Below are 13,896 nucleotides of genomic sequence, written 5' to 3' on the forward strand. Positions count from 1 at the left end.
AATAATAATAATAATAATAATAATAAAATCAATAAATCAATAAAATAATATTTAAAAGAAGAAGAAGGGACTTACTTTTGGGGCATTCTGTAAGGGTGTAAATGCTTCATGTATTATATGACATGTTGGTTTTCCTTTAACATGATTAACATTTTCATTATATAATTAGTATTTACCCCCCACCCCAAAAAAAGAGATCTGTACAACGTATACCTTAACTTGAATAGCATTACATATGCATGGGTTTTTTCTTTCTTATATACATAGCCTATATATATGTTTATTACAAATAGCAGTGGCTGGTTGCTGAACCCTCTCAGATCTTTAGTAACAGATTCATAGAACAGGTTCTCACTCAGGTAGGGTGTAATGGGATAAAGGCTACCTGTAGGTGGGTTACAAGACGCCGAAACAATGTGCCTTAGTTCTTATATTACCGTAACGACACGAATATCCGTTCCGGAAGAAAAAAAACCCGGTTATTCACGATGTGTATATATGGTTATTGCGTAAATAGCAGCGGGATCACACACAGACACACAGTGACAGTGATATATTATCATATATATCGAACTGTAGTACCTAATCCTTTACACCGTGTTCTACCTAGTGCACGTATACAGGAAGAAGTGGAATATTTGGGATTGAACCTAGGTGTGCGTCTGGGTGTGTCTCTCTACACTCATCATACTGACAGATTATGACTGAACCTGCTTCCTGGCTGTGACTTGAGAGGTACAGACGGTTTACAATGGATTTGTACAATTCGTGGTTGATTTTGTTGCTTCTAGCAGAAGCTGGTAAGTATCTGTATACCTGCAATATTATAGCTCCACATTAATTAAAAATGTGAAGTGTTGGACTTTAGTCTCCGTTGATTAATAGGTGAACACATATGCCACCATATCACTTCTTTCTAAATACTCTATTAAAGACATAATTAGGCTACAGTCTGCTTTACAGTTAATAAATAAGAAGAAGAAGAAGAAGAAGAAGAAAACTTTATTTGCTAACGCAGGTTACAGTGTGTGATTCAGATTAGTTTATGGACACTTCTAACACCTCCTGAACCCACAGGTTTCTGTTCTGCTGACCAGCTTGTGATGCCAGGAGAAGTGAATGGTGTGAGGGGTAAAAGCGTGAACTTCACGGCAACGGTTCCTACATCGATTGAGGTCGAGACTGTGACGTGGTCATTCATCCCAAAATCCGGTGCCAGTGTTCCCGTCTACACGGCCACGGAAGTGAAAGAGAAGGTGTCGGACGCGTACATGGGCCGTGTGACCTATTACAGGGACGTGTCCACGCTACAGTTAAACGCGCTGACTCCCGCTGACGGTGGACGTTATACCTTGACTATAGTGGATTCCAATCTGAACCAGCTGGTGGGTCAGACTGCGCTCGTGGTGCTGGGTAGGTTACATCAAATTAACTTATTTCACATTTTCCTTCAAAAGTTGCATATTTGTTTCTTTATCTTGGTTAATTCTAGTACATCATATATAGTTTTAGATTTCTCTTGAATCTGACCATTTTAATCTGACTATAGCTCAAATAAAACACAGCCTATGTTAATCAGCCTTATAGCCTACATAGACACTAATAACTGTTGAGACATAATGGGATCCATGCTGACCATTTATAAACTGAAGGGTTCAAATCTTCACCCACATTTTACTGAGACATATTTAAATGCTGTATGGTATTTTTTTGGTAAGATTTAGTATCTGGTGGTTTTGACGTTAGAAATGTAAAAGCTCAGAAACGTGAAAACTCAGATGGGAACTGTAAGGGTGTGGCCGTTTTTGAATGGAGCGCAGAAATGAAGTAATAGACAGCCTCGTGTTCTCATTTAAAACGTCTGGGTTAGGTATGTAACCCTGTTCCCTGAGAAGGAGATGGGAAGAACCCAGGAACGCTGAGTTCCCTTTGAAAGGGAACAAGTGTGTGGCTGGGACTGCAGTGAGATTTTCAGCTTTTCCCCCCTACAGTGTTTTCCCCTACTCTTTTTCCTCTCGATCCAGACATATTATTATAATAATGATTCTTTATTTATCAGATATACATATGCACAGTGAAATTCTTTTTTTCACATACCCCAGAATGTCAGGAGCACAGGGGTCAGAACACAAGGTCAGCCGTGATACAGCGCCCCTGGGGTTAAGGGCCTTGCTCAAGGGCCCAACAGTGGCAGCTTGGCAGTGCTGGGGCTTGAACCCCTGCCCTTCCGATCAGTAACCCAGAGCCTTAACCACCAAGCCACCACTGCCCACCGTGAGCGCTAAGTGCTTGATTGGTGAATGAGACAATTATGTTTCATTATAAAATAAAAAAAGGCAAAATCAAGATCAGTTCAGTTTGATAAGAAGTAGACCAACTAACTGTAGTGCAAAGTTGCATTCAAAGTCTGACCTCCTCTCCTGTCTGTCTCTTGTTACTTTGTTCTTTAATATATTCATCCGTCTCCCGCAGAGCCTGTGGCGGATGTGAATATCGTCTCCAACCTCCCTGAAGCAGTGGAATTCAACAACACTGTAATCCTCACCTGCGTCGCAAAAGGGTCTTTTCTCGTGTACAGTTGGCAGAACAACTCCATTCCAGTTGTGGTGGATGGGACGCATATAGTGCAGAACGGCAGCCAGCTCATCATTAACAGAGTTTTTCGTGCAGATTTGATAGGGCCAATATCCTGCACAGCCAAGAGCCCACTGGAATCTTCAACTAGTGACACTTTCAACCTCACCGTCAACTGTAAGTCCACAAAAAAATTGCACCTGACCACACTGTAGAGTGCACACACGAGTGCTAAAGCATGTTTACTCACATACATTAAATGTTGATTTAAAATAAATGTTAGAAGCAACCACATATTGTAGTGTGAACTGCCAAGTGGCTTCATACTGCACTACAATTAGGTTTAAACAAATTCATATTAACAGTAACGTTTTTACCACAGTCTCAGCAACAAGCTTCCCTTAGCATTCCCTTTACATTTACCTTGAATTTTTCTAATGATTGTTTTGTTACAGCACATGGCCTAACCTATAGATAAGCAGAAACCACTAATTACCTGTACCGTTAAATCTTAACTTACCACAGTTTACTCTTCTATTTTTTTAAGCATTACACCACTGGCTGCTATAAAGCGGGTAGCGTCAGCTTATTTACCTCTGAGCTTTTCATTCGAACAATGCTCTGATCCCAGCCTTTCAGAACTGTCAACAGTGCACGTGGCACTGTGAACATTGTGGCAATAGAACAAAGCCTGTGGAGGATCCATGAGGAGGTCATGGAACAATTCAGGTACATGGAAGTGTGTTTAGACCATGTCAATAATGCACAGAGAAGAAGCGTGCCGGGTGTAGTGGGATGTGTGTATGGCACACCATTCAAAAGCCATCTCAGCTGCGCCAAATCTTCTGCTTTGATTTACCAGCAAATGTAGTGTAAACGTTTGGCACGTGGCAAATTAAAATACACTTACAGAGTAAGTATGGATGCTCAACTACAGTGCTGGCTTAAGTGGTAAATCAGTTTGCAGTGTTTCCCACAAATAAATGATATTTGGGCATGGTGGCCAGGTATGCTAACAACCACCCAATTATATTTAGTCCTATTACAAAAACATGCTTTATGCATTAATTAGAAAACAAGAAAACACTGTGGCTTATTTCCAGTTTAGTGGTAACATGAACACTGTATGGGGTCAGGGGGAGTAAAAGAAAGAGAAAAAGAGAGAACTATAGAGAGAGAGGGGAGGGGCAGCAACTTGAGACAACATGATAGGTTGGGTAAACTAAGAGGCAGCTCTCAACCAGACTGCTGTCTGACTCTGAAGCAGCTGGAGGCACCTGTTAACATAAGAGACAGTGGAAGAGAGGGAAAGAGAGAGCCAACAAGAGCTAGCAAGCTTCCCTACTTTTATTCAAGTCAGCTTATAGGAGACACCTGTATGGTGACATATCCCTCAGCTATTACATTACTAAATTGTAGCGCTGCAGGAAGAAGCACCAGTGCATTTACTGTTGGTTTGAGTTCTTCAAAGAGTGTAGAACATTTAGAGGATTATGATCACGTTAGTCCACTAAAGGAGCTGAACATCCTCCGCCATACACATCAAAATGTTGCAGAGCCCAGTGTCAGGTTGTTGTTGTTCTTGTTGTTGTTGTTGTTGGCTGTTCACTCTGGACTCCTTTTTCACGAGGTTGATTATGAAACATACCTAAGCCAACCACTTAAACAAAAACGAATGTAATGTCAATGTTCCCATGTATTACTACATGCTATAGCATGGTCTAGATACACAGCACAAAAGTAGGCAGGAACATGAATTGCCACTCTTATTTTTCATTGTGCAAATAATAATGCAAAACATTATAATGCATAAAGAAAGCAGTTACACTAATTGTAGACAAAACAAGTTTTAAAATGTTTAAAAGGATTTTTTAATGTTATTGCTCAACATATGCCAAGGTATGCCAAAGTTACTGACAATTGGCAATAGATACTTTCTACCTGAATGCCTAGTTCCGATTGTCCTTATGAATGACAGAGATAATGAATGAATGTGTGGCTTGGATTAAAAAAAATACATTTAGTAGTCGTGTAGTTTTGATTTACTGCGTCCTTATTATTATTAACCATGTTTACCACAGCAGGACTTTTGATGTCCCCTTCAGGAAATGCCACTGAGAAAATATCATGTTTATTGTCTAAACCCCCCCTCTTACCCCCTCCCCCCAAGCTGAATTTTTTTCCCTTGGGCACAGTCGTCCAACCCGGCCAAAATCCTACTCATTAAGTGTTGGAACATTTCCGCAAAACAAAATTAACTACTTTCTAAGAATATAATCCACTTGGCATAAATAAAATAAAAGCAGAGCTGTCAATACTGCCAATACTTTTTAAGCAAATCAAATTTTCTAACAGACATGGTTGCCCCTACCGGGTCCACACAGTCTTCTGTACATGGCAATGGGAAAGAGTCAGGCTTAGTCACAACATTTACCTGCAGTAATCCGTGCAAATTCGAAACTAACTTAGACACACTTGAACAACAGGCTCTCCAACAAAAGAATCATATTTTGGGAACCATTTCCTTACCTGCACACCCTCCTGTGTTAGGTAACCGTAAGCCAAACTACTGTCATCACCCACGTCATTAACATGAACAAACTAATATTTAAGCATATGGTCAGCTTTTTGCTCTCTATCCAAATTGGAACAAGGTACAGATAAACGTAGATCTGCCCATGAAATAGCAGATGTCACATTCATTATCTCTGTCAGCATGAATGCACTCTGTTGCTATAGAATTATATGTACGTAATTGGCAGAAAATGATAAGTCTGTGTTTTCGCCGCAACCATGTGTTACATTTTCAAAAATGTCCTTTTCATTTTTCCCTATTTCACTAGAATTACTGAATTTTTCCAGGAAGGATTTATCCTGGAGAATAATTTTGTTAAAGTGCCAGTAATTCTGAACAGGTTGTACTGTTTTCATGGTAAAATCAGTGGTAAAAACCGAAAGATGACGAAAGATGAGAAACTAAAAAATGCTAAAAATAATAATAATAATAATAATAATAATATGATTTTATAATGTTAAAGACTATGCTATTAGTCTGCACTGAGACTCTTCTTTGCAGTCTATTGATTGTACTGGTTCTTTCATCCAATACTGATCTGTTGTCCTGTCTAATTAGTGTGAACTTTCCCAAGTTTATTGTCCTGAGTATTTATTGCACACTTTTCATGTGTCTCATACTGTTGTAATACTCTCATAATACTCTCATAATGTATTTGGACTTTATAATATCCTGTGTACCATGATACTGCATTATGTGTTGCACTATGGTCCTGAAGAAATTACATTTCATTCCAATGTATACAAGCTATATAGAGGACTGATGATGAAAGCCACTAGTTTACATGTACTGAGAGCATAATGCATCCTGCTCCCTATACAACTAATTTAATGTAGTCACACAACACATTTTCAAGCAGCAAAATGCAAATGATAGATGAACGTAATTCAAATCTATATGATGTGGTGAATGCTATTTAATCTCAGACTGTTTATAAATGACCTGCGCTTGACCGATTAGTAAGTAGTCTTTAGTAAGGAGTTTTTATTAGGAATTAAAAACATAGGTCTGAGAAACGTTTCTGATACATTTGCAGCTCTGTTTCTGTAAAGGTTTTTACTCATGCATGAGAGGCATGGTTTCACACAGCAACACACACTTAGAATTTCACCTAGATGATGTCATGGTTGGGAGCCCTTATGATTTCTATTTGCACCACTGCAAAAGCAGCTCTGCCTCTAGGGGTAATGTGCTAGACAAACCCTACAGGCAGTAAGAATGCCTTTTTTTCAATCATATGTCCAGGAACCAAGTGAAGTATTCTGGCCTGGAATTGGAATAGACTTTATTGTAATTTTTACCATTTGAATTTACACAATATATCTAACATTTGAAGGTGTACTTTTTTTTTATTGTGACACAAAGGTTTAGCAAAAAAAGCAGACTATAGCTGCATGTTTTCTGTGATATGTCTCTGTCAGCTTAGGATATATTTGCCCAATCATCATTGCTCAATCTATATCAGATTGGATGGAGGCTGTTGGTGGGGTCTTGGCAAGGATTTTCAATTAGATTGAGGTCTGGGTTTGACCGAACCGTTCTAACACAATGTTCTTGGTTTTGACTCACTTCAGTGTAGCTATACAAGCTACCATAATGCTACCGCCAACATGCTTCACTATGGGGATGGTGTTCTCAGTGTGATGAGCAGCGTTGAGTTTGGACAGAGCTCAAATGTTCAGTTTTGGTCTCATCAGACCAGTGAACCCTTTTCTTAAGAACAAGTGAAGGATTGATATGGAATTATCACTGTAACCAGCAGATGAACTGGTTTTGGAATCCAAAAGAGAGTCAAGGTCGAATCTGAAATTTGATATTTTAAACGTATTTCTGGCATACAATTTGGTAAAGAGGAGGAGTGGACTTGTGGACCCTTGGAGACATCCCCCTCCACACCTTTTGTATCGACTTTGTACTTGGGTTTTCATTAATGGTTTCTTCTTGCCAATCTTTCTTAAAGCCCAGCCTCTCCCATCTGAGCTGTGGATCTCTCCAGAGTTCAAACACTGATTGATACTGGGACTCAGACTTGTTCTGAGTTGTTTTAATAGCTAATCATGATGCTGTTTGTTTAAGTGCAGGCAGAGCTTGGTTTAGCAGCAGTCTGCATGTACACAGAGAAGCTGATTAACACCTGCCACTGATTTTCCCGGTTATATTAATCAACTGTCTCTAACAGTGAGCTGAGCATGTGTGTGTGTGTGTGTGTGTGTGTGTGTGTGTGTGTGTGTGTGTGTGTGTGTGTGTGTGTGTGTGTGTGTGTGTGTGTGTGTGTGTGTGTGTGTGTGTGTGTGTGAGTGAGTGAGTGAGTGAGAGAGAGAGAGTGTGTGAATACTGGCCTGCCAGTATGCAGAGCAGAGCAGCTATAAAGTCTAGCAGAGAGCTGTCCAGCTGTGAAGCAGAAAGTTATTTTCTTTTCTTTCTTTTTCATTGTCCTCTTTTTTTTTTTTTTTTTGGTTATGTGCTATAACTCGACTTGTCAATAAAACTCCTGTGTGATCTCACTCTTGTGTCCACTGTGTTCCTGAGCAGAGTCAGTCATCTTTGTCACAGTATGTTCTCTAAAAAACACCCATCCAGAAACAGGTGTAATTATACTGAGTTCATGTAACACTTTAATTGAACTCCATATAACTAATTAGGTTACTTCTGATGGCAATCAGATGAATATTTTTGCAAATGCACATTTTATGGGTTTAAAAAAATATATTTTAAACATATATTAAATAACTTTTCTGCAATACAAATTACTTACATTTATGAGACAAGTTAATGGTACTGGTTCTGCACACTTTTTTGCATCTATATGTCCCACCTGCATTTCAAGCCCTGATTTGTTCAATTTGGACCAGACTAATTTCTTATAAATTCTTTCTGAAACACTCTGATGCTATTACTATGTGTTTGATCCCCCCCCCCACCCCCCCACCCCATCAAAGAAAAGCTAGCACAAGAGCTATTTGGTACTATCACCTTTGGTGCATGGACCCTTAAATATACTTCAGAAAAAGAGGAACAGCCAACAAGTGATTCCTGATATTGTTGTTGTTTATTTCTATCGACAGCTCATAGTCTATTATTCTCTATGACATGTTTCACTAAAACATTTGTTGTACACATTCTGAGAGATCTGACATAAAAAAACATATGTGCTGCTTTCTGCTGCAAAAATATTTCCCCTTTCATTGAAGATTTACATGTGTCCTTCACCAAAACCTGTCAAAAAGAATCTTTTTTTAATCTTCTTGTATGTCAGTTTGACCTAGCTTTTTTTTTTTTAATATTACATTAAATTTGTCATACTTAGCCAACGTACTTACACAACTTTCCCCTGAATCTTTAGATGGCCCTGAGCTTGTCACTAAAACTCAAATGCCTGCTGCTGATGTCCTGAAGAAGGGTTCCAACCTGACATTGTCATGCTCGGCTAAGTCCAGCCCTGCTGCTGAATTCGTATGGCTTTTTAACGGAGCCGGACTTCCCCAGAAGACTGCTACAGTAGTTCTCTCAAACCTGGGAGAGGAACAGAGTGGCAACTACAGCTGCATGGCCTACAACAGCAAGACCATGCGCTATGTCAGTTCAGAGGTCACCCAATTGTCTGTCCTAGGTGAGTCCTTCAAAGTACATGTGAACTTAAAAAAAATTAAATGGAATAACTCTTGAATAAGTAATCCTGATGATATAGTTTGGTGTTAAATTTGTTAACACAATTCAAAAGTCACATTTTTTTTCCATGTAAACCAGAAACCTTCTCAGTAAAAAAAAAAAAAAAACTCAGGAACTTTTAGCCTGGGAACCTCTATGCTAACCTATCCAACTTGGCTAATGTTAGTGATGACTAAAATATTGGTTGTAGTGATATAAGACAGAAAAGACTTGGCTAAATTGATGTAAATATCACACTGAATATCAACTGTGATACTGAAATCTCACCTTTGTCTACCTTTACCAGTGATCTAATTCATGATCAGTTTGGTAGTGGACAGTTTATTAGCCGGTTATAGTAATATTATACAAAGAAGAAGGAAAAGGCACATAGTCATTTAAACCTTTAATAGTATAGAATACCATGGGTTCAGAAAGTATTCAGGCTCCTCCAGCTGTCTGTGCACTTGACCTTTTATGGAGTTTTTTGCGTGTCACTAAATGTAAACGAGCTGTGTTTGGAAACATGCTTTGCACTTTATGCATGATCAACATATGCACACGAGTATAAAGAAAATCAGCATTTCCAAAATCTGGTGGAAATTTTTGGTTTGGTTTGGCTTACACAAACATTTATGCACAACTTGACTAAAAGATACACAGGTATACAAAGGTACACACAATAGCCCATAATGACAAAGTGAAAGCAAGTGTGTAAACGTGTTTGCAAATGTATTAAAAATCACAAACCGAAATCTCTCATGTACTGTAGATCAGTATTCAGACCCCTTATTCAGTACTTTGTAGAAGCTCTTTTGGCAGCAGTTACAGCTTTAGGTCTTCTTTGCTAGCTTTACACACCTGGATTTGGGCGGTTTCTCCCATTCTTCCTGGCAGAAGGGATCCAGAGTGAGTTTCTTCAGGAAACTCTTGAATGCAGTTGGTACATGATTAGATATTATGGAGCCATTAATGATACTAGTGATGTAGTGGAGGAGGTCTTCTGGAGCATTGTGGAAGGGATTGGATCCAATGGGCAGGTGGTAGGATTGCAGGACAAGATGATTTGCAGCATCTCTTGTGTTGCTAGATGAGAAAAATGTGCCCGCAAAAGAGAAATGGAATCCTGAATGTGTAGTGTAGGGGTGAAGGTCTACAGGGGTGAAGGTCTTTTCAATCTTCCCATCATAAAAGTTGGCACAGGCTTCAGTATTTAGGGAGGATGAATCAGGAGGAGCGGGCAGGTTACGAAATGAGGGAAATATGTTGTGGAGATCTTGTGAAGAAGCTTAGCAGAGGTATTCACACAGATGTTCCAATGCCAACATCTGATGCCATGTGTGATGTAAGCCGAGTGTACATTGTGACGCTAAAGAAAAGACAACATGAAACGACAACAATTTGGAAATCCATTATCATTTCACAATCAAATCAAAGCAGACTGTGCTCTGTCATTGAAAATATAGACGGTTCTGTGAATTGCGTGTACACAAAGGTATTCATTAGCATACAGCTATTAAGTGAGCGTGCAGAGAAACAGTTACATGTGAGAGAGCGAGAGAGGGCACTTTGATTTTGCAGCCAGTGAGACACATATCCCCATTCACCCATGCACTCTATTTAAGATAACATCCTACCATAATATCTTAAGCACAACATCTGAATCAAAATAAACATGTATTCATGCTTGGTCTGAAACAAATGGCAATAATTCTTTAGTTAACATTCTGAAATATTCCTACAGTATATTACTAATATTCATTGTTGGGTTTTGTTGAAGTAGTTGAAAAAGCTATATTTCCTGAAAAGGTGCTGGTCCAAAAAGAAACCCCATCAACCTGTATGATCCTCATGCTGCAGTGGATAATCTCACTAGGACACTTACACTTAAACCTCCTAAGAATCCCTGCTGTGAGTATAACTTCCCCAAGTGCTCATTCCAGGACTCCTATTCATACTATGATCACACCAAAAATTCCATATCCCTTATAATCCCACTTTCTCCAGAATCACCCGAAAGAGGATGTACTCCCTCTCGAATCTGTTCCTCTGAAAGTTTCTTCGTTGTGTCACCTCAGGGAGTTTTCTAGACATTTCTCATTAATTAGGGATCCAGATCTAAATTCGGATTTCGGTAAAAGTGCTTAATGACAGTGTCTAATAAAAGTAAACTGAATATGAGTATAACAAGTTAGTTTTCTAAAGCAGATAAATAGGCAGTGTTGAGAAACTTGTCTCAGGAAATAGACATAAACCACTACTCTGTGTACCTATTAGGTCTGGGTTTGACTGGGCTTTTTTGTGCACAGTGAACAAATAGCAATGAATATATATATATCTATATATATATATATATATATATATATATATATATATATATATGTGTGTGTGTGTGTGTGTGTGTGTGTGTGTGTGTGTGTTTTATTTATTTATTTTTTCAAAAATTAAACAGGGGTGTAACAATGCACAAAATTGAATACAATAATGATAAAAGTTCAATACATGATAATGAGTCTTTAATAACATATACATTACAGCAGAGTGAAATTCTTTTCTTTGCATGTCCCAGCATGTTAGGAGGTTGGGGTCAGAGCACAGGGTCGGGCATGATACAGCGTTCATGGAGCTGAGAGAGTCAAGGGCCCAACAGTGGCGGCTTGGCAGTGCTGGGGCTTGAACCCCCAACCTTCCAATCAGAAACCCAGAGCCTTAACTGCCAAGCCATCACTGCCCCATCAAAAATAAGCATTCTCCAAATGTGTTACAATAATTGGACAAAAAAATTGAACTTAATGACAGTGATTGCCTGATGCATTCAGGCAATGTTGTTCAAATTCAAACAAAAGCTGTGCATTAGAGCCGTACAAAAGGAAACATGGCTACATTTTCACTGGTGTGAACCACTGTGGGGCCTTTCTATTCTGCTAATTGGGCTCTCAGAGTTACGCAGGTCTCTGTAGCTCTTTAGCCTGGATTGAGTCAGTGAGGAAAGACTGCCTGAATACAGCCGACAGTTTGGGGTGTGTGTGTGTGTATGTGTGTATTCAGTGTGCTTGTGTGTGCATGCATGCAGCATAGCAAGTATCTGGGATTGTTTGCTATGGTAGATAGCTTACCTCTATGAGTCATTGCTATGGTTACTGTTTGCCCCTAATTTATAATACATGATGATGAAAGGCTACAGAAACAAAGAGTGTAGTTGTTCCATAAACTTCATTTCTGTTGTTACCCAGATGAGGATGGGTTCCCTTCTGAGTCGGGTTCCTCTCAAGGTTTCTTCCTCTTAAAACATCTTAGGGAGTTTTTCCTTGCCACCATCGCCACTCAGTGGCTTGCTCAGTTGGGATAAATTCACACCTTTAATATCTGTATACCATGTTGATATTTCTGTAAAGCTGCTTTGAGACAATGTCTATTGTAAAAAGTGCTATACAAAAAAAATTGAATTGAATTGAATTGAATTACATACGCAACAAAAACTTGCTGAATGAATTGTCAGAAGTGTGATAACATGCATCCAGTTAAGTAAATGGACAATGAGCAACAGAGTACGGTAAAGAGACAGGCCTGTGTATGTAATATCATCCAGGCGGCAGAGAAAAGGCATTCAGAGAATGTTACTTAGCAGGTGTAGTTCAGGGGTGAATATGGTTGTTTGCTTGGATTCACCATGATGCATTCCACTGTAAAGACCATCTGAAAAAAGCGAGGAGAGAGAAGAGGTGTGCGGTTATACAGTTGCCTACAATGTGTTTAAGGGATTATGAAAACTTCTTAAGTAAAATATAAAACCTGGATGAGTACTGGTCATTCTAAGATGACACAATGTGGCTCTCAATATGTGATTAAACATTAAAATGTCTTTAGTTTAGCAGCAAAGGTTCTGATGTATAGCTGTAGGTGCCACACCCCACTGTATTGCATTCAGTGTTCTACAGTGTGATTAAGTGTCAGTGTCAGTATCACTCCCTAACTCCTCCGATCATTCAGTAAGGTATCACAGAGAGGGGACTAGTATGTCCATAGTATATTGTAGAGTTTAGAAGTGGTGCATGTGACATTGGGGTTTAATTTTACAGTATTGTCTAAGCTGAGGAATGTATAATGGAGGGGAACTTGGGGGATTTTTTGTGAAGGTCTTGAATTTGTAGATATCTGCAGGGAAAATGGACTCAGAAACCAATGTTTTTGTGAAAAAAAAATATGACATATGAGGATAGTGGGGTATCACAAGAGTAAAGATTGCCAGTGAATAAGTGTGTTTCAGAATTTTCTGGGGGTTTCGGAGGCGTTAGAAGACATCTCCTTAATTTGGTCTGTAGTGTTGCTGCAGTGTTCAGTCAAAGACTTTATTTAGATTGAAATTAATTATCATAAACATGTTAGCAATAGAGCGGGCACAGTGGCCTAGTTGTTAGCACACTTGCCTCGCACCTCTGGGGCTGGAGGCTCAAATCCTGCCTCCTCCCCCTGTGCATGAAGCCTGCATTTTCTCCCTGTGCTTCAGGGGGTTCCTCCAGGCTTCCTCCCCCAGTCCAAAGACATGCATTGTAGGAAGGATGGCATCTCTAAATTGTCCATAGTGTGTGAGTGTGTGTAATTGTGCCCTGCGATGGATGGATGGAGATTATAAATAGATTTCTCCCCAAATTCTTCACCTGCCAATTCCCCCCCACCATCCAGATCCTCCCATCATATGGTAGCTACTGAAGGGACGGGAAAGGGGAAGGGCTAGGTTAACACGTGCTTCCCCTGAAACAGATGAAGCCAACAAACTGCAACTTATCGAACTGCTGCTCCTCCTGCGTCACAGGGCGTTGTAACACACTCTGAGGAAAGCGCTATCATATTTATAGGCCAGAAGAATTTATTTGATCAAAATATCGATATTATACTTATCATATTGCCCAGCCTTAGAATGCAATCTAAATGTGTTTACTTATTCCCATAGGTATTTTTATTATGATATATGTAGTGTTATAAGACTAGTTTACATAAAAAGGTAAAAAGGTATTTAGGATAACTGCATGTTTTTAATACTTCCTGTGCACTGGGCTTGTTTTATTGACCATTTAGGCTGGTTCTGGGTTTGAATTTGA

General features: G+C 39.3%; 1 protein-coding gene across 2 annotated transcripts in view; it reads left to right on the top strand.

Moving 5' to 3' along the window:
- The first annotated feature begins 499 nt into the window (after positions 1–499).
- Positions 500–13,896, top strand: part of si:ch211-264f5.6 (carcinoembryonic antigen-related cell adhesion molecule 5) — a 23,707-nt gene continuing 10,310 nt past the window's right edge. For both annotated transcript variants that reach the window (XM_053638197.1, XM_053638198.1), the window contains exons 1-4: positions 500–800; positions 1,078–1,413; positions 2,473–2,751; positions 8,493–8,759. In XM_053638197.1, coding sequence (XP_053494172.1) covers positions 752–800; positions 1,078–1,413; positions 2,473–2,751; positions 8,493–8,759 — 931 coding nt within the window. In that variant the 5' untranslated portion in view covers positions 500–751. The remainder of the gene's footprint in view (positions 801–1,077; positions 1,414–2,472; positions 2,752–8,492; positions 8,760–13,896) is intronic.

The sequence above is a fragment of the Ictalurus furcatus genome, chromosome 12, assembly GCF_023375685.1.
Source record: "Ictalurus furcatus strain D&B chromosome 12, Billie_1.0, whole genome shotgun sequence".
Lineage (NCBI taxonomy): Eukaryota > Metazoa > Chordata > Actinopteri > Siluriformes > Ictaluridae > Ictalurus > Ictalurus furcatus.